We start from the raw sequence: 26259 nt of genomic DNA, 5'->3' as shown, positions 1-26259 counted from the left end.
TAACAACTAATTATAGAACACAACTATTACTTTTCCAATCAAAATACATAGAAAATATCTCCCCTTGAAAAAAACTTCTAGAGAGCCCACCCACGATGAATTGGGTCGACCTCTACATAAGCCTTAAATTCCACTCTCCTTACTAATATATGCAACCTAAACCACTTTGCCTTAAAAAACAATCCAATGAAGAGATAAAGTAGAATTCAAAATCATACGACACTTTCACCATAAAACCTATAAAACCCTGAAGTGAACTTCGACTATTATCACTACCAACGGGTGCATATAAGTTGCCCGTATCCATTGGCGAAAGCCCCTAGAGACCCGTTATTCCCCTTGGTGTTCGTTACGCAGGATAAGTTCCCGTATAAAATGACGGTTATTTTATCATGTCTTCGACTGTCTCGCTCAATTAAACCCGTTCCAGTTTCATGCACGCCTCTCGTCCGCTCCAATAGAAGTTATAATCGTACGTTAGATTCGTATAGGAACAAGAAATCATTCATATTTGGACCTGTATTCTCTCGTCAGAAACATTCAGTAGAGGTAGAGCTCAAAACTTTTTTCGTTCGCGATAATCACAGTCAGGTCACAGGGATGGCGGAAGAGGCTGGTAACCCATTGCTAGAGCAGGGTCCTTTTCCTCGCTTTGATGCAGTGGAAGGCAAACACGTAGTGCCGGGCATTAGGGCTCTCTTGAAACAACTGGTAACATCAATATCCATTTCATGTTCTCATAATGCCCAACTAATAAGTATTTGAGATTTTTTTTTGATATGAGGAGGTCAATGACATTTAGGCCAAACCGCGATGCATAACTTTTTAGGCATATCAGTAAACGGGAAAATTCGATAACCGTTTTATTATTTGGTGGTGCCCGCGTAATTAGCATTTCAAATTACAAGGAGATAAGAAATGGATTATATTTAATGTCATTTAGGCGAAATTGAAGTCTAGAGCTTGGTGTATATGTCTATCGGCAGTTTCAATATCAGTTTCTCGATATTGGAGTAATGATGGTAGTCTAGTGAGATGATATTATTGTATATTTCATTTTAGGTTGAATAGATCAGTTTCTGGGTGGTCTGGTTGTTTTGATTTGATGCAGAATAACCATCAGTTAGCCACCTTGTCAATAAGAAATTGTTACGACGATTTGTTCTGTTGATGGAGATATTGGGTTTTACTTTTCAATGCCATTTAGGGGAGAGGACCCAGTACTTGAACGCGTTCCAATAGTTGTGATAGAAGTTGTTCACTTAATACCTATACTTATTAACTTAATGTCCAATTTTTTTAACAACATTGTACCAATACTTGTGATGCTAACTACCCAAAATTGAATTAAATGTACTGTAAATTATAAAAATTAACCAATGATGTGATGCCACATCAGCTGTTCAACTATGGGTACCCTTTATGCACGACCATTGGTCTCACTTTTTTTTGGGCTGTTTTAGACAACTTGGCAAAAAACATGCTGATGTGGCATCATAATGGGTGACGTGGACTTGAAACCTTAGTTATAAGTAGACGACTCGCTAAGTAACTTGTTGGAAAAAATCGGGAGCGATTTGAAATTTTTACGTAGGGTTTTGATAAGCACAAAGTTAGGGTGTTCAAGTACTGGGTCCTCTCCCCTATGCCAATGAGATCATAGGTTTGTTTTGATATAAAAGATAATTTCCATGCCATTCAGGCAAAATGATTAGTAGGGCATCTGTGAGTAATATGCACACATTTTTTATGATTTTTTAATGCTTTCTTAATAAAAAATGACATAGTTAGAAGAGATGAACTTCAAGGTTGCTCGTCACAGATTGTTCTGTAAAACTTATTTATTGGTGCATCTGTCTTGTTATACAGTTTAAAAATTAACATTATTCATTGATATAGGATAAATTTTGAGTGGCACCGAGGCTAAATTGATCTACGCTCATCTTTTTATGTCCTTATGTAGTAATTGAGAATTTGAGATAATTCATTTTTCGCCAAAATTGTCCATACGGCTTTATGTATTTTGACGTTCAATTCTGCAATGATTTTATGTTAGTTGAGATGAATCGATTTGGGAGGCGATTTGGGTCACAGTAGTATGTACAACTTTTTCGCTTTAGGAGGCAATTTGGGTCACAGTAGTATGTATGACTTTTTCGCTTATCGTAATGTTTAATTTTATGGATCTTTTGCTTTGATTGAGATGAGATGATGTTTAGACTCTGTTTATACCAATTTGATCAGTTATGGCGTTTTGAGATGAGAGGACTCCTAAGATCATTGAGACCAGATTACTGCTAGATTGCAAATATTAAACCATAACCACTTGGAGATGGCAGACACATGTTTGGGGGAAATACCATTATTTAAAAAAATTGAAGTCTTCAAAGATGACCATATATTTTATCTATTGATAAAACTGCAGTTATGTACACATCTTAAGCCTTATTATTCTTTCCTTTCATACTACTCACTTTTTTGGCTATACGAAAAAATTGAAAATTACTATTCTATTAATGTGTTTCTTCTTTTAACTTATGTCAATTACATATCAATACTTAAGGAAAACTTGGTGCAAGTTATATTGTATTACTTATAAAGCTTCATTTGAAGTTTTGCAGTTTTAAGTAGGCATATTGTTTTCTAACGTATAGGAGGCATATAGATATACAAATAAAGTTCAGCAATAGTTTTCTATTGTCTACAGTCTTCCCCATATGGGTCTCTAGTGTTTCTGGTACAGTATATGTGTATAAAGTGTCAGAGTAATTAAACATTTGTAGCTTGATGGATTTGATCAAAGACTTGAACAGTAAATGATGGGCACAAATGCTAGTATGCCTTGTTAAAGATTATAGCTGTGATAGAGATTTTTATCTCTCAAAATCTGGACCTTATTACCGTTATTGTCACCTTCAACTGAAAAAGGAAACTTAAGTTTAATTTTTAATATTAAATGTAAATGACATGCGTATTCACATGCATTGAGGCATGAATATTCAATGAGTTGTAATTAATTATAGGAGTTATGGGAATCTCAAGAGACCTTCAGTTATATTGTGAAGAGTCTCTTGTATTGTCTTATATTTGTATCAAGAAAAAGATATTGTACACTTGAATTCTATTATCAATAAAATAATATTTTTGTTGTGTGCCTGGGTTTTTTTCCCTTCATTCTAGAAGTGTTTTCTTAGGATATTTCTAGTGTTCTTTGTTTCAGTTTTGTCTCTTTCTTATTGCTGGTTATCTTCATGGATTTTTGGGCTTTAGTTTCAACATGTTATCAGAGCCTGGTTAGATATCAGCTTATAAGAAGGTTTTTCTGTTCAGATTGTAAGTATATGATTTTGCTTATATTCTCTGATTTTTCTATGGTGTCATATCGTTATGGAAAATACATATAGTGCTTCATGTCTAGGTTGAGATTTGATTTATTACAGTATCTTCAGAGCTTGTTTATGGCTTGAGACTTTTGCCAACTTGTTAATCCTGTACCGTTGTATCTTTCTATTTCATGGTGTCTCTTTTAATTTTGGGTGTTATTTATTATTTATCAATGCTTGTGTCACCATAGTGTATTGATGCTATGTCAAGGGTCATCAGTTTTCTTGGTCTTTGTGTTACTGTGGAAGTGTTGACTCTCAAGCCATAAAATATTATTTTAAGGATTGGTTGTATTGTCATTCATTGGGTTGGATATATCAAGTTGCATGGTTTAATTTTGCAACATTGATCATTGGAGTCATTTTTTGTTTATCTTCATGTGTCTCAAAGTTCTTTTGCTCAGACATTGTGCACGTCATCGGGTGCATATATGATGCCTTGTAACTAAAATTTTCATCCTACTCTATCATGGGCAGTGGATGCTTATAATCTAAGAGTGTTATGGTTTCTTTTTTTTTTGTTTGGCATGGTTGGCTTTTCTTCTATATTTTTGAGTTCTTTCAGTGTCATATCTTGCTACTGATCGTTGGTTCACTTCTTGTTATCCCTTTGCTTGGCTGTGATCTTCTTCTTAAAGTTTTTTCTTATATCTCCTGTGCTTTTAAAGCTTCTCTAGTGGTGTTTGTTCCCGTCATTGTGACTCAGAGCAGTCAAGTATTGTGCTTGTGGATCATCAGTTTTAATTATTGTATTACGAGAAGGAATTTATAATTCACAGTCTTATTTTGAGACTATGTACGTGACAGACTACAAAAGGATAACCAAAATTGTAATACTCTTATCCATCTGGAGTAGAGATGATTGATGCTAAGTTTAGCGTTAGAATTTCAATTCAATCCTTCAGCATGCATTGTTTCCTCTCCGAACGGAAGTTATGAAAGTGTTCTCCAAAATCCAGGCAACTCGTACTGTGTACTCCATTACCGAGCATTGCAGCTATAGGTGTCTCTATCTTTGCCTCATATTATTCTGTATATGTGAGAGGTAAATTATATTTAATGCATATTCTCCTCTTCAAAAAAACTTATTAGATTGGGCTTGTATGGGTATATCTTGTAATTGATGTCTCATTATTGTTTTCTTGTACATGGATTGTTTCTTCTTTGTGAATTGTCTATCACTGAGAGATTCTATGAGAGGTTTATGCATCTTCAGTTATGGTAGTGCATGCTTGTTATGAAGGAAGATCATTCGTCACTATTGTTGTCATGATTTATTATTCTTCAGTTGTGATTGTCTAAGGTGTGTAGGTTACTGAATTCTATAGTATGTATTGTAATGACATTGTTTTGAGTAGAGTATATGAGCAGCCATTTTCTTGGAAGATATTCTTTGGGTAATTCCATTAAGCACTCATTGTTGTTATCTGAATGCAAGTTGAAGCCTGAATGTGATGACCATAATAGTATGATTAATCTCTGGAACTTGCAAGGACATTCATTGTCGTCTCGAGCTGTAGTTGTGTTGCATTGCTCAAAGGGTTAAATATGTGGAAATCCCAAGGATTGAGGAGGTAAGTATTTTTGTTGTTGTTTGCCTTTAGCATTACTTATGATGAGTTGATTTTATTTATCCTTCTTGATTGCAGGATGCATCAAGATTTAGGGAGATTTTAGCTTTAGAGGGAGGCTTCATAATTAAGAGAGAGTGCTTATGGAATCCCCTCCATTTTCATATATGCATATAATGTGTTACATCCTAATTTTCGACCCAATTTAAAATGTTCAAATAGTCGTTGAGGTTAACATGAAGTTAGTTGATAGTTAAATTTGTTATAAAGCTGCAAAATGGTAAGATGGTTAGTTGTTATAATTTCATATGAAGATAACATGCTAGTTGATTATTTATCATGAATTCATGGAATTGAAAAAGCGGTTAGCTGTTATGATTATTTATGTTTATTAACTTGTTATGGTAATATGATTTAACTGTGGAGAATTTCTTTGTAGGGAGCATGTCAAAGGGGTGGAAGCATTGTCAGAAAAGAATTGGGCACAGGAGCATCACCATCATTGAACAAATGGGTATGAATCATGAATCATCATGGTTTAGGACTTAGCGACTGCATAACATGATACACACATTAGACATGCATGAGCTATTAGATAAACATTAAAAAACATTAATGATCTTAACTTAATTAAAGTACATACCTTTATTGGATTATGGTTGACATTTCCATCACTTCATTATAAAACATATTATGTAGGTGCACATAGATATAAAAATAAAGGTGACACCATGGTATTATTTATACAAGATTTTATCTATTTAATATGTATATTTAAATACATATACAAGAAGATAAAATAATCTCCCAGATGAAACATGTATAAAGGTACAACCTTGGATAAACATTTAACATGATGCCATCTTAATAAATATATTTATGTGCAAGTAAATAAATATGCTTATAAAATATCCTTTTGATTTATAACCTTAAAGTTCTTTTCCATATTTATTTATTTTCTTCTAGAGGACGAAATGTACACTTGGCAAATGATATCGGTGATTCAAGAAGACAAATCTAGGACTCACTCGGCTGAATAGCCAAGAAAAAGGGTGAAGAGGTGAGAGAGAATCTGCAAGAACATGAAATTTGAATCAGAAGTGAATCATAAATTTATTACATTTAAAAGAAATATTTAATAGCTCATGCATGTCCAATTCATTCTCTGTTGTCAAGTCGAGTGGTGTGATTAAGTACTAGAGTGCTTAGTGGCTGACAAAGTGTTCCATGTCTATTCCGAGTAGGGAGGGCCTTTCTAGTTAGAGAAAGTGTGGGGATAATTTTAAGGTCTGTGGTTGGGAGGTTAAGCCCCTGACAAAGTTTCCCCTCTCCACAAGATGTCAGGACGTGCATCAAATAAAGATGAGCATTCAAACATTTATTGGTAACAAGTATTTTTACTTTTATGATACTTATACAAGTAAAAGATATGATGGATTAATTTATATCATTGAATTCAGTTATTTCCTTTGATGAAAGCAACCTTTCTCGTCAGTGTAATTGGTAACCAGTTAGATTAGTTGACCTTCAACTAAATATGGAATATATCTATAGGATTGTTATTTCAATTTTTCATTTATAAGAATAATGATTATGAACATATCTTCTAATCTTATGTTATTGCCACAATTAGCAATAGGAAGAAAAAGAATGAAACAGAGGTATTTGACGCCCTAAATGATATAGTGGTATTTGCCATTACGATAAAGTAGTACAACTATTTGTTCCTTAAGAGGTATTTAATGGACTAACCTAGGTTTTGTAGAAGCATCCCTAGACGGTTTTTGGTTTTGAATTCTATGGAATGTAGATTTTAAATTCCTTGGTAAATTCATTGATGGTGTTTTCAATTGTTAGTTATGAAATTTTCATTAGTTATGAAATTTTCATTTAATGGATTGTAACCGTTAATCTCATTCACATGAACGTAACTGATATAACATGATATGTTAGTTGTTAGTTAAAACCTATGGAAATGTGGATGTTACATAATTATTGTGGTATTTGTACAATTTGAGACTTAAATGAAACTAAGTCTTATTTTGTTATGCCTAATTCTATTCTTGTGTGAACAAATGAGATTGTAAGATCAGCTATGATAACTCTTTCACTATGCGACAGTGAACATCATGCTGAGAGAGTCCATGATGTCATCACGTTGAGAGATTTCGTGATGAGAGTTGGATGTCATGTTGAGAGATTCCATGACAATCCACATTGAGAGAGTTCGTGATTAAAGGCTTAGCTATGAGTCTTACAAATCTATCATGTTGAGAGATTCCATGACCATATCACATTAAGAGAATTTGTGATGAAAATTGGTTATGTTTCTTAGAGAGTTTTCATGTTGAGTGGTTTCATGAATTATGTTTTGAATTTGTATGATCAAAATTTATCTTTGACATTTTTGGTTGCATTTTTGTGTCACTGTTCAGTTAAAGATCTCTCTTGCTAAGAGGGGGTGTTAAAGATTGTAGCTGCGATAGAGATCTTTATCTCTCAAAATCTGGACGTTATTACTGTTATTGTCACCTTCAACTCAAAAAGGAAACTTCAAGTTTAATTTGTAATATTAAATGTAAATGACATGTGTCATTCACATGGATTGAGGCATGAATATTTGATGAGTTATAATTAATTATAGGAGTTATGGGAATCTTAAGAGACCTTCAGTTCTGTTGTGAAGAATCTCTCCTATTGTTATATATTTGTATCAAGAAAAATATATTGTACATGTGAATTCTATTATCAATAAAATAATATTTTTTTTGAGTGGCTGCGATTTTTCCCATTATTCTAGAAGGGTTTTCCTAGGATATTTCTGGTGTTCTTTGTTTTAGTTTTCTTTCTTTCTTATTGGTGGTTATCTTCATGGATTTCTCGGCTCTAGTTTCAACATGCCCAAGAGTGTTGTGTTGCTTTTTGATGTTCGAAAACAACAAAAAGGCCACAGAGGATGCAGTTATTCATTTTTGGACAAAAATCTCCCAAACATTTAGTTGACATTGAGAAAGTTTTACCAATGCATGTGGATTATAGATATTCTCAAATGGGTTGAATCTGGTCATTCATATTTTTATAACAATTCTGACTTATTCTTGAAGCCAAGGCTCATACTAAAAAATGCAAACCGTGTACATTGAGAAAAAGCCTAGTGGCTATGTGTAAAAGCCTACTTTTTATGAGAGCTCGTAATTTTCTAATGGCCATTTCCATACGGTTTAATGAATCCAATGCTAAAAGCATGACATATGATATGTAGCTTGCTCAAAACCCCTTAGATCCAAGGTAATCTGATTTTTGATAAGCAAGAACTTCTGCATGTCATTTTTTCTAAACAACATTGATGATTCTTGACACTGAGAGAAAGGTGTTGTTCTGCTCATTATTGCATGACTGTCGGACTATAATTTTTGAGATGCTAGACATCTCTAAGATAAAACTCTAATGGTCTTTCTAGCTTTTTGAATTGGGTTTGGAGGTCTACAACTGCTTCCACATTGTAATTGATTTATTGCAATGACTAATAATATTCAATTGGTTAACGAGGTAAAAAATCCATTCTATGCCTCATTTTTCTTGCCAACAGGCATTGATTAAATGGTGAAGTGTTTCATTCTAGTGATAAAGTAGCACTTACTTTGGAAAGAGTAATCACATAGGTTTAATATTATAATACATATCTAGATACCAAAATTTATTTTGAGCATATAGTTTACCTAGATATTGATAACATTCTGAATGCAAATCAAATTTTGTATATCTCTAGCCATTGCGTCAATTTGGGGATTCTCAAGCATCTTTTTAAGTATGTCTAAGAATCCAACATTGCATTCTAAGACAAAACACATATCTATTAAGTATCATGTTTTGAGAGAGAAGGCAGTAGAGAAGGAGATAAGGTTCGAGTATGTAAGTACTAAAGATCAAATTGTAGATATCTTTACGAAGCCTTTGCCTATGGATACTTTTGAGTACCTAAGAGGTATGCTAGGGGTTATGCCACTGCCTACTTTGGAGTAGATGATGCAAGGAGCACATCAATCCAGTGGTACAAAGCACTATGGTTAGACTGGACTAAATACTGATGCTTCCTGTATGGGGGAGTATCTGGTATATACTGAGTCATTGAGGACTCTTGGCATTTGGTATTTTGTATTGAATAGTGTCTTTGGATATTTGAGCTGTTTGAAAGAGTTGGAAGAAGTATATTATAACAATTGGTATTTAACAATTGATATTTTGTACTTGTATTGACACCTTCGACATTGATGTCAATGGGGGAGAGAATATGTACATGAAAAACATCTCCTAGGCAATGGGGAGAGAAAATGTGAGAGAAGCACCTGTTGAGATGTTAATGGGGGAGTGTTATCTCTTAAGGGAGATTTAGAAAGATTCATGTTAGTGCGCAGAAGAATATGTCAGTGTGTAGAAGAATATGTTAGTGTGCTAAAGGATATCTTTATGAGGAAGATATGGAGCCAAAAAAGTGTTGTAAGTTGTTCACCATGAACAACTCATGCCAGTAGCTAGAAGATTTCAGATTGTTGAAGAGGATTTGAGAAGATAACAGCAATAGTAGCTGCAGAGAACAATTTGGTATTCTTGGAACTTAGATTTTTTCATCTATGTTGCCATCAATGCCAAAGGGGGAGATTGTTAGCATGAATGCTGATGATACTACATTGGGGGAATATCCTAGGCATTGGAAAGTCTTGATATGTTGCATTCACGACTGTATTTGTCATTGATGTCAACATAGCAGTAATTCTATAAAGATTGGAAGAATAGCAGTCAATTATCTTATGATGCGTAGAAGTTGAGGAAGGTTTGGATGATGCGCAATGAAAGACATGTTCTTGAGGTTGTCTTGATGACGTAGTTAAGAGGACTAAGTTCGAGTCAATGGTGTACGAAAATTACACTTGATTTACTGGAAGCAGTGCAGAAACAAAGTATTGGAAAATAGTGTTTTGATGATCTATCGCTATCTTTTATCTGAGATGTAATAAAGAGATGCACAGTTACACAGTGATTGAGGACAGTCGTGTGGTGACGCAAGCATGTACACAAGATGTGGTTTTACATGTGTGAAGTTTTGTATAGACTGTGAGCCGACAAGTGCTATTGCAATTGTGAATTAATTAATTGGGAAGGCCTCAAGGTCGACTCAAGGAATTATTATGAAGATACAGTATAAAGGAAAGATGTTTTCCTTATTTGTTATGAGAACTTGGATTAGAGGACCAAGTGGGATGCAGAGGATTAGTGTGCAGAGCAAGGAGCAGAATGCTTACTGAATGCGTGTAAGCGATCCAAGGGATCATTGTATGTGCAGTATGAGATTTGGTTACAAGATCTGAAGGAGCTGAAGTCTGGTTGACAGGACAAAGACAGAGGAAGGAAGTACATTTCAATTCTATTATTCTACAAGGAATAATACAAAGATCATTTGGACAATGGGTTCTTTGATTTTAACCTTGAAGTTGTTTGGGCAGTGGGTCCAGCTGTCTTCCACAACTCCTAACAGGGTTGGCACAGTTCCTAACAGGGTTAGAATCTCCTAATAGGGATTCAAAGTCTCCTAACAAGGACTCATATGTACTGAATGTTGTAACAGACTCCTAACAGGGTCTATCCTCTAACAAGGAATATTTATATTAGTACATCCTCTTGTGGGTACCATTCCCACTGGGGTTTTCCCTCTGACCAAGGGTTTCCCTAGTTAACATATCTGGTGTTAATTGTGTATGAGTATTTTGTTGTGGTTTCAATTAACATTACTCATATGGTTAAGATTGTTTAAAATTAATGATTGGTATAATAGTTGTATAACTGATTCACCCCTCCGTCTTAGTTATATCAGTGGACTATATATTCTAATAGTTCATTTCTTATTGCATTATGATGGTCCTTAATATGGCAGCTTTCATATGATGTCTTGTCCTAAAATTGTGAGCTACCAATATCATGCCATGTGTTTTTGAGTTAGGAGTTGTACCTGCTAGTTATACAACGTTATGTAGTCCCCATACCGATTTAACACTATGATTGGTCCATTAGTGGTGACATGTGTACTAGTGCCTCATGAATTAATTACTGAACTTTTGTCGACTTGTGACAATTGGTGAGATATCATTGTGTTTTCCAACTCCTTCACGTTGTGGTTTAGATTACTCCACCTACACTTTAAGATGTCTAATGAGTTTATTTCATTTAAGAAAATGCTAACATGGTTTCAAATTGGGTGTTATTGTATACGAAGGTAAACAAATTACAAGTTTTTATTGCATCACATAGCTGTTCCAATTGTAGGTTGGAATGTGGATGTCACTTTCATGCATGCAATGCATGATGGGAATAAAAGATGAAGTGTTACTAGACATAGTGGATTAGTTGTCAATGCATGTTGTTAAATACTATGATATTATTGGGCCATGTGTTTCTATTGGTTGAAGTGTGCGATATCCATTGTGCCATTGTTATTTTTGGGAATTAGCTAGCATGTGTTATATGAGTGAGATGGGTTATAAATTAAAAGGCATATTTCATAATGTTTGAAAATTATCAAGTGTGAGTCTTTATTTCGACATGCTACCTTAAGGTGCCAAATGAAATCATTCTAATATTTGACTTTTGGAAGATATGTCCAAAGTAAGCATTGTTGCATTTCATGTTAGTACATATTGCACATGGGTTACAACTTATGAATGATCTATTAACTAAGAACAAAATGTTCTTATAGAGTTACAAGAGAGATGTTTATAAAAAGAAACGTACACATAATAGAAAGAATCTATTATAAAAGATATTTACAATAACTAGAAGTGTGACCATTAAATATAGAAATAATCTAACATTCGAGATATTATTATAATATACTCCCTTAATGCTAAGCCTATTAATTACACCAAGCTGCCCCCTAAATTTGGGAATGAATCCAACTTCAATATGCTTGGGATTTTTGCAAGTTTGAGGACCCCTTGATTGTTGGGGGTGAAGGGCATGCCTGAGACATATGGACTAGGAAAGCACCCTAGGATGCCAAATTGCCACACAACTTGTATTGAGTGTTCCTCGATATTCAACTTCTATTGAGGCAAGAGATATGACTTGCTACTTCTTATTGGTCCAAGTGGCAGCACTTGTGCCCAAGCTGAAGATACTCAAAAGTGGACTTATTGTCATCAACATAGCCTCCCTAATTTGATTTTGTATAATTGATGAGCTTGGGATCTTTGGTTTGTCTTTAGAGGATACCAAAAGGAGGGCTCTTGACATAGTGTAGGATGTGCTTTGTTGTAGCCCAGTGATCTAAAGTAGGAGTTGTTATGAAGCATTATTAGATCTGAGACATTTTAGTCTTTTACTCATGGCAATCTCTTCCGATTTCTAAGAAAGTAATCTATATAACACTATTGTCTGAGATGTACACTTTTCTTCGACAGAAGCACCTCAAGGTTTAGGACATTTAGCAGACTTAACCAACATTTTAAGCTCAGAATTCATTGGCATTTTCCTTTTCTATCTCATTTTCAGATATGTATTTCTATTTTTAGCTCTCTTATGTTTTTGTCTGTTTGTTATTTCCTAGCATTTTACCTTTTTCTTATATCTTCAATTCCATTATATCCAATCAATTCTGAAAAGGGAACAATCAACTTTAACACACAACTCTATTAAAGGATTGAAGTTGGGTTTACTTGATTATTGCTCAATAAAATTGATTTGGAAATAGTGACTGGAGTCCCTAGTTTATGTTTCGAGGCTATTATCCCATTTCCACAACATTCTAATTTCATATATTCAGGTTGGACACAGATTTTGTTAATGACAGTTAAATATTTTTTTTTTCACTCTTGGCATGGGTGTAGTTACATGGACCAACAAGAAGCAAGCAGCTATAGCTCTATCCTTGACAAAAGCAAAGTATTGGGGGTAGCAAGAAGCAGCATGTGAGGTAGTATGCCTTCCAAGGATGCTTTTAGACATGAAAATGTCTCAAGCAGGGCCTTAGACCTTATCTTGTGGCAATCAAGGGGTGCCAAAGGTTGGTGAGCATACCAAAAATATGGAGCTTCATTTTTATGTCATACAATAACTTGCAGAACATGAATTGGTAAATGGTGTACTATTTTGGAACTTCCCAATTGAGGACAAAATCACAGACTCCTTATTGAGTATTTTAGTCCTGAAGAAGTTGTAAAAATTCAGGATAAACTTGGTGTACTTTGTAGATCGATCATTAGTAGGCTAGAGTAATATTGTAATATTTCATTTATAATGGTCGATTAAGTCATTAGGAATATTTTTTATTCTTTTAGTTATCTTCTTATCCTTTGCTTCATTAGTTGTCGATCTTATTGTTTACAGGTAGACCTTTGTAATTCTTATTTAGGGAGACTTCAACTCATTTTGGTAATATCAAATATCTTGGTGATCTTTTTCTGTATTTAACTTTTCATTGTATGATTTAGAAGAAGATTGGAGTAGCAAGGGAAAAAAACTGCTGTACTGTATACTGCACTGATTTTAAAGAAATACCATTGTTTCAATGTTGTTTGTCTATTCTATTGTGATGCTTATTTCTTGTTGCTTAATAAGTTTATGCAAATTGATTGCGTAGTTGTCTCCTTTTTTGTATTGTTTATTCTTTAAGAGCAGTATACACTCAAGGAAGGTTTGCCTCTATTTTTTATATGATTGTAGTTTGGTAAGGTGTTAATAAATATAATCTCCTAGTCAATCACATTTGCGCATTTAAGTTATCGTGAGGCAATAAAGTGTCACTCTAAGATTATGGTGCATGTTTGTAAGAAACAAATTTTCATAACCAATTTAAAACTCTTAATAATCTGATTTAATAAGTAACTGATTCCATTTCACATGACAATGACTTCTACTAACCGAATATAACTATGATAAAAGTAACTGTTTCTAATCTAACTATATTTCATGTTCAGCTGATATAACAAGAACAAAAGGAATAAATAAATTTATATACATTGCTAACAATTTAACCATTTCCAACTGATAACATATTCAGCTGAAGATAAAGTAATGACTAACTTTCTTGACTGAATTATATCAACTGAAATATTTATTCAGTCTTCTCCTGTAATCACCCAAGCGAAACATTCTCGCTAAAACATTAATTCCATAGTAATTCAAAACAAAATATATTGATCTTTAATTCAAATCAAACAACTGCTAATCATCTAATAATAGTTATAGGTTACTGGTCATTTCATCAACGTCTATAGATAACTAACTCATTTCACATGATCTTGAAATGAAATAATTCATTGACAGTTGTTATGACATATATAATTAATTAACTCACTTCACATGATCATAAAAAGAAATAATTCGTTAACAGTTGGTACAATGTATATAAATAACTAACTCACTTCACATGATCATGATAAGAAATAATTCGTTAACAGTTATGTTCAAATAATAAAAAAAAAATTAGGGCAAAATTTGGAATGTAACAATGTTCCAAACCACCGGAAACATTTTTGTTAAAGCAGAATGGTGGCAATTGCTTGGTGACTTCTTATATTCTTAAATAGGCACCAGTAAGTTTGTAGGAAACCTCCCAATCACTCATACTCAAAGAATGAAAAAACGATTGTTACATAATTTAAATTGTTGATGCCTGAGCATGAAGGGATTAGGAAATGTCCAAATAACTTGTGAATCTGGTAAGACTGTCAGATTTGCATGATTATCTAATCTGCTTTTCTCTATGATAATTGATAAACATATTGCATTTTTCTTGTTTGCATTGATAAGGATATCCTACTATGTTCTGCAGAGCCTAGAGTGCTGGAGAGACCCGATCATCTCTCATTGGTTGGGTCATCCTCCCACCAACTCCAAGCTTAGTAATTCACAACTTCTTTGAATTTGCTAGAAACAGGTTTGAGAGTACTGACAATCTGTATGAATTTTAGTTTTCTGCTTTCGATTTAGAGCAAACTTATGTTTGCTAGTCCAAAGAATTCCCTTTGAAGTAGTTTCTGCATCTTGTGGTATGTAATTGCAACTCTTGCAATGACAAATGTGTTAATCATGTAGCAGCTTCTGTTATTGTCTATAAGGGTAACATTTTTGTAATGTTCAAACAGAAGGTTTGTATTTTCCTCCTCCACATGAATTGTGATGCTACATTGATTCCTGCAACTGCCATTGCAGAATAATGGATACGAGCCATGAATTGCCTGTTCTGATGTTGTTTCTTGATTTTTAAATCCTTCCTGGGAACTCATTTTAAGAAATACTAATGTTAGATTACAAAGAATATTAACTCGTCTATTTTAATATGTTTAATGTGATGCATTCTCTGCATCTTGGTGAGTTTTTGTCATATGTTCATTGCTTGTGAAGTTGTATCTATATTTAATTGTTTTGAATGTTAGTCACTAATGATTTGCTTGGTTGTATAACTTGATTGTCCTATGATGGTTTTCATGCAGGAAAATGACTTAGCTGAACTGGAAAGCTCAGTAGAGCCAGCTTGGCCAAAGTTAGTTGAGCCTTTTGAAAAAATTGTGGATCGCATTTCTGTTGTATGGGGAGTTGTTACTCATCTTAAAGCTGTCAAAGATTCTGAGGAACTTCGTTCAGCTGTTGAGGAAGTGCAGGTATTAGTTGAATTTTGTTTAGTGTGCTTTGCAAGTGAAATTTTAGAATGAGACATGCAATTCAGATTCATCTGAAAATGTATTCTAGTAGTTATTATCTGGAAGCTTAAATTTATGGTTGACATCTGAATGTGCTTTTTATGTTTCTATTTCTAATGTCACAATGTGATAGAGGATCTCTAGAAGTTTCATTGTATTTTATAAACTTTTTTGATTTGTATGGAGATGTGACAGAGAGCAAACTCACATTCAAAATATGAATTTTAGACACTAAACCTTTTTCCAATTTGAGAAATTTATGAAAGTGAATGATCATTGAGCTTTGACAAACTTAGCTATTGGCGGGTCAATTAGTTTACAAGAAATTTCAAGCAATGTTGTGCATGTCAAGCACCACTGAGATCCTTACTGTCGGCTTTCATTAAGTAACTTGGTGATATAACTTCTGATGCTAAAAGTAATTATGAAAATGCATCAAACAGGCTCAAATTTCTACAATGAAGGTCAAATAATTAATAGCATAATAGTATGGCAAAACCTGCAGATTTGAATTGATTGATTACAAGAAATAATCACGCAAATGGAGAAAATGAGTAAACCAAGTGGGAGGAAACTCCTTCCCAAAAGAGAGAAGAAAACAAGTGGAATGTCCATGCCTGATTGCTATAATCTATGCATCTTTCTCTTTCTTCCCAATGTTTAATGTTCAGAGTTTTGTGTCAAACAGTTGGCATACTATATTATATTTGAGAAGTAATTAGCAATAGGTTATGATAAATAAAAATTTTAACAAGCAGTTCACACATGATCTATTTTTTTTGATCGATAAACAGCCAAAGCCTTTGGATTATATAAATAAATTTGGAACAATTACAAATGTTCAGTATCTCCATTCAAACATGCATTGGTAGTAAAGAACGGAGAAGAAAACCTCCAGTCTTGCTCGAGACCTTAGTCCTATACAAAATACAAATATAAAAGGGGCATTCCTGAGTACTACTTTATCTATATTTATTCTTAGGATTTTGATACATTTATTACTAGGAAGCCAATCTTCCTTTGCATTTATTAATTCTTTGATCAGAGCCAGGATCATCCACTCAACTTCTTGTTCTTAGTGTTTTGGTCAGGATCAATTTAATTGAAGCTCTGATTGGCAATCACATCCACTACAAACTTGTTTTGAAAGTTAGTGCTGACTTTAAATAAAATTTGGAATCCATATTACCACAAGACTAATAATCTACTAGTAAATACTGATTTAACTAAAAAACAACAGAAACAAGAAGAGGTGATTGATTAGCTTAAATGTTTAGAACTAACTTTTTCTAAGTTATACTAGAAATAGGTTCCTTACAAGGATTATATATACTTAAACGAAACTCCTAATGGATGTGATTTAAAAACCTTATTGAAATTTGTAAAATAAATTGAATTCAGTTCTACTTAATGTTAAGATTGCAATTTGTATTTATATTGAGTTCAGATCTACTTAAACCTTATTGAAATTTGAAATTATACTTATTTTAATTTGTTTTTATTGTTGTTTGTAATTCTACTTAGTGTTGTTAGTATTTATATAGAATTCAATTCTATATAAAAGGCCATATTATAATTTGATTTTAAACTTAATTCAGTTCTACTTATCTTACTTTTGCTGACCAACAATCTCACGTCTAACCAGTCCAAGGACGCAAGTGGAAGATCAAAAGATATGAAGATCATATGGAATCAACCTAACCAATCTAAGAGACAGATACCCTAGAAATGAAATACAAAAATCTACCTACCCATGTCTTGAGCAGGAAGAAATACCATTGTTTACCGTAATGGGTAAAGAAATCAATGCGTATAGACAATAGATGAGAACGGTAGATCTTCTTCCTTTATTCGCATATGCCAAAACATTACATTATGCTTTTTTAGATAATTACACTACTTCCCGAAGGGGGGTTATATATACTCACCGAAGGGCCTTTCAGAAGGTTCTCGAAGGAACCCGTCGGGCACAAGTCGGCTACATAACAAATAATGCATACTAACCTACCCGTCGGCTCATTTACAATTATTTACCGACTACATCATCCCCCCCAAAAGAACAATCGTCTCCGGATGACAATACAACAAAATTTGACCTCGAACCAGAATCGAGATACTAGGCAAAGGGACGGGTTTGTGCTCTCAAATCGCTCAACTCAGCTCGAAGCTTGTAGACCTGCTCCTTCCGAACCTTCAACTCGGCCTCCGCTTCCATCTGAAGCTCCAGCGCGGACCTTCTTGCTGTTGTCTTCATCGTCAGTGCTTTCTTCTCTTGATGTCGTGTTGTCATGAACTATTCTTCTTTTTCTTTTTGGTCTTTTGTTCACTTTCTAGGTTCATTGCTCGGTTGTATGCTTCAGTGTATGTCGATGGCGGCACGATTTTCATCTTCTTTCGCAGCTTCGGTTGAAGGCCTTCAATGAACCATCTTTTTTGTAACCCGTTAGCCGGCTTATCCTCCATCTTATTGATCAAGTCCTTCAACTTCCTGGCGAAGAATCAGATTGTTTCATTCTTCCCCTACTTAGTATTGAATATCTCCGCTACAATCTCATTATCGTTGCACAATATTTGAAATTCTGTGATAAACTCCTTAATGTTATCCCAACTGTTTAACTTTTGTGGATCTGTATCAGTAAACCAATCAATCGCAATACCCCATAGGGTGGCCGAAAACTGTCGAATCCATTTGTTTGTATCTGTTATGCCATTCACCCTCCAGATCGTTTCACATGTTTTATAATGTCGAATCGGATCAGCAGTTCCTTCACCATCAAATTTAGACAACTTTTCTTTTGGTCCTGCCATTATTACTGGATGTTGTGGGTTTTGTTGTGTACCTGCTTTGTTTTGCTCTCCCGCGTTGTTTTGCACACCCGCGCTATTTTGAATACCCGTGCTGTTCTGCACACCCGCGCTGTTCTGTACACCTGCGCTATTTGGTGAAGAAGGGTTTTTGTCAACCAAAGCTGTTTGTTGCGGAAGTATATCTCGGACGAAGAGTTCACTCCACGCTCATGCTCCCTCGGCACTCCGAGCCGTGTGAGTCAACCCTCTTCCGTCTAGATTCTCTTCTCTCGGCATATGCAGGTTCAAAAACTCCTTCCTTGCTTCTTCCACCAAATCGAGCCACTGTCGAGTCTCTTCCAACAATTTTTCAGTGCTTCTGTGTCCGTCCGTAATTTGCTGAAACCTTTGTCTGCATTCAGCCTGCTGTGCCAAAATTAAATTTTCCTACGCTGCGTGTATTTCGTCCTTTTCCTTCAGCTTATTCTTATTCTTGTTCAACTGATTCGGCATTTAGTCGCCAAATGTTTACCGTACTGGGTAAAGAAATCAATGCATATAGACAATAGATGAGAACAACATAACTTTTTCCTTTATTCGCATATGCGAAAACATTACATTATGCTTTTGTAGATAACTACAATGCTTCTCGAAGGGGGGTATATATACTCATTGAAGGGCCTTTCGGAAGGTTCCCAAAGGAACCCGTCGGGCACAAGTCAGCTACATAACAAATAATGCATACTAACCTACCCGTCGACTCGTTTACAATTATTTACCGACTACAACCACCACTGATTAAACATAAGATTCTGAAAACCAAACCTCAACTAAAAATAGAGGACCGAAAGAACAAAAAATTAGATTCCCTAGTCCAACAATCCAAAGAACCTTGAGTTCTTTGATGCTATGATCATCTATCTACCATAAGAGGGAATGGCTAGATAGTACTAAAATCCATAAAGAGATGTGATTACAAAGGACTGAGCTATATAATGTTATCTTCCAAAACTTAAAATGTAGTAGAATAAAAGTTGAATACAACAGATAACTGTAGAAATCCAGAATACAAACTGTGCCAATGAATCAAAACCACATAAGGACGAAGAGTCGAACAAATGCCAAAAACAAAAGGATGTCTTATATATGATACTATATGTACATAGATATTTGTATGTATGAGAGATAAACCACTAATTAGGAATCCAATGAAAATACTAAGGACGAACCAAAAAGACAAGCCGAAGGCTACCAAAAACATCATAGAAGGTGATAGATGAAAACCCTGGAGCATTAAGAGGGCACCCAGTTGAATACAAAGAACAAAAAGCCTCCTTCAGAAGATAAGGGCTAATTCTCCTCCACTTTCTTCTAGCAAACCATAATGATATCTGTAGCTTTATCCAAATCGTTTGCCTTAGATCCTGGAGGAAACACAAATGCCAGTTGCTCTTTGCTGGATTTTAACATATTGGGCAAAATTAACTCTAGATTGCCGAGATCATGGAAAGACACTCCTTGCTCGATGTACACCTCAAATACTTGAAGGAAATGTACTAACCACTCCTTATCCTGGTCTTCTATGATTCCCCTCCAGCGTAGTAGAAAGTTGATACTAGCCTCCATTTTTGGTCAAGGTGAGACGAACTGGATGTTATCCCAAATATACAGAGAAGGTCTCCTAGCCACAATGGCCAGCCTGAGACTGCTCGGGGGATGAGCCATATAAACTTCTGGAAGTGGAATTTTAAGCTTCTGGTAAATGCTGAGCACTGCATTCTCCAAACCTTCTAACCAAGTTGGGTTGAAAATATTATAACAAAGCCAAATCATCTCCCTACTGCCTATGTTTTCCCTAGCAAGACAACCTATGAAGGAGCTAATTATAGAGCCATTGGTGCGCCAAGTGAAATCATAGTTGAAAGCCTTTTCTCCTATTGCCCGGCTAACCACAAACCTAAACAGATCGTCAATAAGGTAAAGGATCCTATTCCATCTCTCAAGCTTAATAGACTTCCTAAAGGCCATTGTTCTAACCTCTAACGAATGAAATAGTGAGATAGATGACTCCATCGAGACTGAAAAGGAAAGCAAAAGTTGAAACAAAGACGTTGCCACAACAGAGCCGAAGGGACCCCAATATATAGACACCAGAGCTACATAAAGATCTAGAATCAAAGATAAAGGGAAGGGGCTAAACATACCACTCTAAAAATAATCATGACCTGAGGAGCTAGATAGCTTTAACACCACATGATTACCACGTCGATGGCTAATTAATATTTTGGTACTCAAAGTTTGCGAGCTTCTTATAATGATAATGCACTAAATAATTATAAGCGATAGTGGAGCTAAAACGAAAAAGAGAAGGGTACCAAAATGACATAAGGATAAGGCCACCCAATGAAGATCCAAGATTTTATAATGAAGATTGGAGGATAAAATCCTCATCTTTAGCTCCTTTATTTGCAAACTTATTTGCCTCAGTGTTGCCTTCTTGATATATATGCTGAAATCTAGTTTCTTCGAATTGATCAATTAAGCTGAGAACATATTCAAGTTTAGAGTTCATCACCTAGTTCGGAGTTTGACGTTTTTGAATAGCATTAATAATAATTTGGGAGTTGCCCTCTATAGTTATTCTTTTTATCTTGTTTTTTAAACTTAATTGTAGTCCTTGCCTAAGGGCTTCTAATTTTTCTATATTATTTAAAGAGATACCCAGAGGTTTGGCTTTTTTGATAATCCACTCTCCAGTTTCTGACCTAATTATACATCCTATTCCTGCTATTCTTGGGTCACCTCTTGATGCTCCGTTGAAGTTAAGTTTCATCCATCCTATTGGTGGTGCTTCCCATTTACATTCTTTCCTTTCTTTTTGGTCCTTTTTCTCATATATTTGTGGGGGGTTAATTAGATAAGCCCAATTCTTTTCATACTCCCATCCCATTTTGAGAACGTCCCTTCAATTTTGACAGATTTCCTTAAATAGCTGTTCATAACTTCAACATTACTAGCTTCAACTTTGTTTAAAAGAGAGTCCCTACTTAGTTCTGTATTACTGAAGATGTGCTTGTTTCTCTCTTTCCATATTTCCCACATTAGTATGTTTGGGGATATATTCTATCGTTTATCATATATACTAGATTTGTTCTTAGTAGGCCTGTTTAATAAGTGATTAGATAGATCCTTAGGAAGAGGAGATGTCCAATTGAGTTTAAGATGGAGCCAGTTCCAACATTCTTGAGCGAATGGGCAATTATAAAGGAGATGCTCCATTGTCTCAGAGTTTTCTTTATAGAGGCAACATTCTGATAGACCTTCAAATCCCATTTTAGTGAATATGTTCGCTATTAAGATTATTTTTGGAATCATAGCCCATAAGAAGATGTTTGCCTTGGGTAAACATGCTGCATCCCAACATAACTTCAGAGGATGGTTGATTTTTTCCCATCTCTATGAGTTAATTATTAGATTATATCCTAGTTTGACTTTGTATGATCCATCTTTGGAGGCTTCCCATATAAGTTTGTCTTCCCTTTTTTTATGATTCACCTGCTGATCCTTAGGATATTTTCAAAATTTTGTTTATTGATAGGAGATATGTCTACATTCTCCAAGGTTTTCAATGCCCCAAATATCTTTGCCATTTACCTTTTTGATGTATTTGTAGTTTGAAACCTTCAAACCCCATAAATTGATAAGCACATTCTTGACATTATCAGGAATGTTAGTATTAGTCAGAGGGGGTTGTCCATCTCAAGAATCTTCCCAGAAGAGAGCTTCATCTCCTCTACCAAGATTCCAAGTGACATATTTGCTTATCATTGATCGACATCTTACCATGAAATTCCATGTTTCTAGCCCTACTGGTGGATTCCTAGTTCTAAATAAAGATGTTGGGTCATTTGTATTTAAGTATTTATTGTACAAAATTTTAGCCCATTTGTTCTCCCTTTCTTGATACATTCTCCATACTAGTTTTGCTCCCAATGCCTCATTTTGCCAACTAAAGTTCTTACACCTAATCCCCCTTGGTCCTTCACACGACATCTTTTCTCATTTTATTAATGCTAGTTTCTTTTTTTCTTTTGTTTCGCTCCAAAAGAAATTTCTGAGTTTTCCTTCCAATTTTTTTGTTTACCTTCTTAAGTAAAGGAAGGTAGGACAGTTGATAAGTAGGGATTGCTGAAAGAATAGATTTAATTTTAGTTGCTTTGCTTGCTTTTGTTAACCATTTCCTTTCGATGTCTCTATTTGTTTGTCAATTCTCTCTATGATGTTGTCCCATCCTTTGTTCTTCCTAGCACCTTTTTCTAAATGAATCCCAAGGTATTTGCAGGGAACGTTACCTTTCTTATATTCCATCTGGTTACATATATACTCTTCCATTTTTCTTGATGTGTTCAGGAAGAAAATTTCCGATTGGTTTGCAATTACTTTCTGTGCAGAGGCTGTTGTATAGTTTAGAATGATTCGTTTGAAGGTTTGTGTTTCTTCCTTAGTGCTGACACCGGGGAGAATAGTGTCATCTGCAAATTGTTGGCGAGTTATATTAGGGATGTTATTTGCCACCGTAATTCCTCTATTTTTTCCTACTTCTTGAGCTTTTTTTATTGATCTCCCAAAGGCTTCAGCCATGATTATGAATAAGAAGGGTGAAATTGGATCACCTTGCCGGATACCCCTTGAGATATTAAAGTATCCTTCGAGGGTTCCATTCATTAAAATAGAAATTTTGGGTGTTGATATGCAATTGAATATCCATTGTCGAGAAAAATCAAAAGCTTCTAGTGATTTACATAGGAATCTCCAGTCAACTATGTTATATGCTTTTTTGATATCTAGTTTCATAAACATGCATGCTTCCTTCTTGTTGACTGTTGAATGAATGGTTTCCTGAATTATTGATGTCCCATCCATGATGGATCTTCCAGGCACGAAATCAGTTTGTTCTTCGAAGAATTCTTGGGAGAATAGCTTTAGTTTGATTTGCTAATGCTTTTGAATAGATTTTATAGATAGTATTGCAAAGCGCAATATGTCTAGAGTTGCATGGGGAATCTAATTCTGATTTTTTGGGAATTAAAGCAAGTGTGATTGATTTTAGTTAGTATTGATCCTCCATTTCTAGATGCCTCAATTGCCCTCCATAGTTCTTCTCCTAGAATCTCCCAACATTTTTGAAAGAAGAAGGTTTGAAATCCATTCGGCCCCAACGATTTATCTGGGTTAAGATTAAAGAGGGCTAACTTAATTTCTTCTTTGGTGAAGGGTTTGTTAAGTACTGCATTGTCAGCTTCTGTTACTACTTTGGGGATAACCCTTAGCACCTCTTCATGAGCAGTTCGGTTAGAGGAATCAAAATTGTTAAGTTTTCATAATAAGTTGTGAATATTTCCGCTATTTTTGAGGGGTTATCTTCCATATTTCCTTCCCTATCTTTGATTTTAGTTATTGTGTTAATAGTTTTGTTATGAATAGTGCTATTATGAAATTTTTTAGTATTTCTATCTCCTTCGCAAGCCATTTTTCCCTTGATTTCTGCCTCCAAAATATCTCTTCTTTTGCTAATATTTCTTCCTGTTGAAAATGTTGTTGAAGTGAGTTTTGTTCCATTTTAATATTTTTTCTTTGATCATTTTTAGTTTTGAAACAAAGCAATACATTTTTTATCTTGTAAAATTACCTTCTTACCACCATTGCTCCATGAAGGTTTTATTTAGAAACCACATTTTTTCACACTTGAAAGGATTCCTATTTGGATTTTAAAGTTCAATGAATTTTATTCTAACCGGATAATGATCAGAACTTGCTATAGGTTGGATGTTTGCTGCAACTGTTAAATCCAGCTTTGCTAAATCTCCTTTAAAGAAAAATCTGTCCAGTTTCTCTGCTATGTAATTGAAGTCTTTCCTTCTGTTGTTCCAAGTAAATATTCCGCTGCTGGTTGGGATTTCTAATAGCTTATTATTCCCAACCCAGTTCCTGAAATCTATAGTTGCTTGAGTAATAACTTGTGTTCTTTCGTATTTTTCATCAATGTCTAGAATGACATTAAAATCCCCTCCAACGACTTTCATTGGAGTATTTTTCCATAAATATGCTGATTTCATCCCATAGTTGTTTTTTTTTTTTGCCGTTTGTTAGGTCCATATACATTAATTACTATTAGTTGGAGATTATGTCTGTAGCTCAATACTCTACTCCCCATCCAATTCTTATTGGTTTCTATGGTTTTGATGTCTATCATCCGCATGTTCCAAATGAGTCCCACTCCTCCTGAAACCCCATTTGATTCTCTAATTTCTGTTTTCTATCTGCCTAATCTCTTTCCTAATTTGTCTCCTTTATTTAATTTAGTTTCTTCTATCAATATTATATTTGATTCGAATAAACTTAGATTGCGTTTTAACAACTATTGCTTGCTAGGGGCATTCAAACCCTTAGCATTCCATGTTAGCCTCATTGATCACTGGGAAGGCTCTTCCCCTTCCTTGCATTTAGGACTTCAAATATCTTTTTCTGCTCCTTTGCTTGTCCATCTACCTCTCTTAGTTCTTTTAGTGATTTCCTTCCTCTTCATTTTCTGTTTGCCACATTTCGGAGTTCTAAAGCCCTCTTGATTTATAGAGATTCCCAGGTTGTCCATCAAGTACGGGTTATTGTTTGAATTTTTTTCTTCTTCTTGTCTTCACCCTCGTCTATTAACTCTTTAAATATCTGATCTTCTAATTTCTTATCTTCTCCATTATTTCTTTGTTTCTCTATTTCATTGACCTTCTCTATTCCCTTCGACTTATATATGTCGTCTAGAACCGCAAAGTCTTGCCACTTCTGGCTATGCCCACTGTTGCTCTGCTTCTATTCTTTTCTCCTCATATGTGAATTTATTCTCCAATTCTTGTGCTTCTATGAATGCTTCTACTTCCAAGGGGATTAAATATTCCTCTGTACCAATTTGTTCTTTGAGTTTTTCTTCTCCAAAGATATCTTTCCCATTCGCTGGTGTCTCCCATAATTTATAACTCTTTCTCTTTTCTTTTTTCCGAATTGTTATTTGCTCCACTGAGTTGAAGAAGCTGATGGGATTGAGCTGCCACATTTATGATTTTCTCTTATCTCTTCTATTCTTGTGCTGTCTTTAGTACTTGTTTCTGTCACTATATTTTGATCAATAGTATGATCCTGATTGTTTCCTGCTGTACCTCGTTTTAATGATATTTCTCTTTCTTTGCTTGGATTCTCTTTATTAATTATTTCCTGGTTCTGGGTTTCTTCTATTCTGATTTCTTCCGGTACTTCTTCTCTGACATTGTCCCCTGATTTCCTCCCCTTCGATTGATTCTTTCTTTTTTCTTTCTCATCTTGTTGTTCCCTGTTCCCAGTTTGTTCTTTGAGTTTTTACATCCATTTAAAAATAAAAAACCCATCTAATCTATAAAACTTTTATAACTTAGTCATTTTTTGTTTGCTCGATATCCACATTCTGATAAGCATTCAAGTATGTAATTTGATTGCTAGCGCGTATATCCTATCAAACATTTATAACTCATAATCATTTTCACTTGCTCGATCTGCACATTCTGATACGCATTCAAATATGTGAATCGAAGCCCAGAGATACTTCTTGTTGTAACTGCATTTTTCAGCTCATCAACAACCATTTCTATAAAAAAACAAAACAAAACTATTCTCGCCCATTCAAACCACTTCAGAAACGTGTAGCGTGCCCTGTTCTGGTTGATCTGAAAATTCAACATAATCAACTTCTTCCAGCTTGTTGCTTTGCTAATTGGTTGAAGTGATAATTATTCTCACAAATAT

At 34.7% G+C, this 26259-nt stretch overlaps 1 protein-coding gene across 2 annotated transcripts in view; it reads left to right on the top strand.

The window, feature by feature from the left end:
* Positions 1 to 268: 268 nt before the first annotated feature.
* Positions 269 to 26259, top strand: part of LOC149551146 (putative cytosolic oligopeptidase A) — a 251797-nt gene continuing 225806 nt past the window's right edge. For both annotated transcript variants that reach the window (XR_016352686.1, XM_089786726.1), the window contains exons 1-2: positions 269 to 711; positions 15439 to 15606. Coding sequence is in view for 1 of the 2 variants with exons in the window: in XM_089786726.1 (XP_089642852.1) it covers positions 376 to 711; positions 15439 to 15606 (504 nt within the window). In the remaining variant the exon portion in view is untranslated. The remainder of the gene's footprint in view (positions 712 to 15438; positions 15607 to 26259) is intronic.

This window comes from Cupressus sempervirens, chromosome 6 (genome assembly GCF_028749045.1).
Source record: "Cupressus sempervirens isolate cs-2001-9-10 chromosome 6, ASM2874904v1, whole genome shotgun sequence".
NCBI lineage: Eukaryota > Viridiplantae > Streptophyta > Pinopsida > Cupressales > Cupressaceae > Cupressus > Cupressus sempervirens.
Note: the sequence above shows the minus strand (reverse complement) of the source record. Positions and strands in the feature narration are given on the sequence as shown.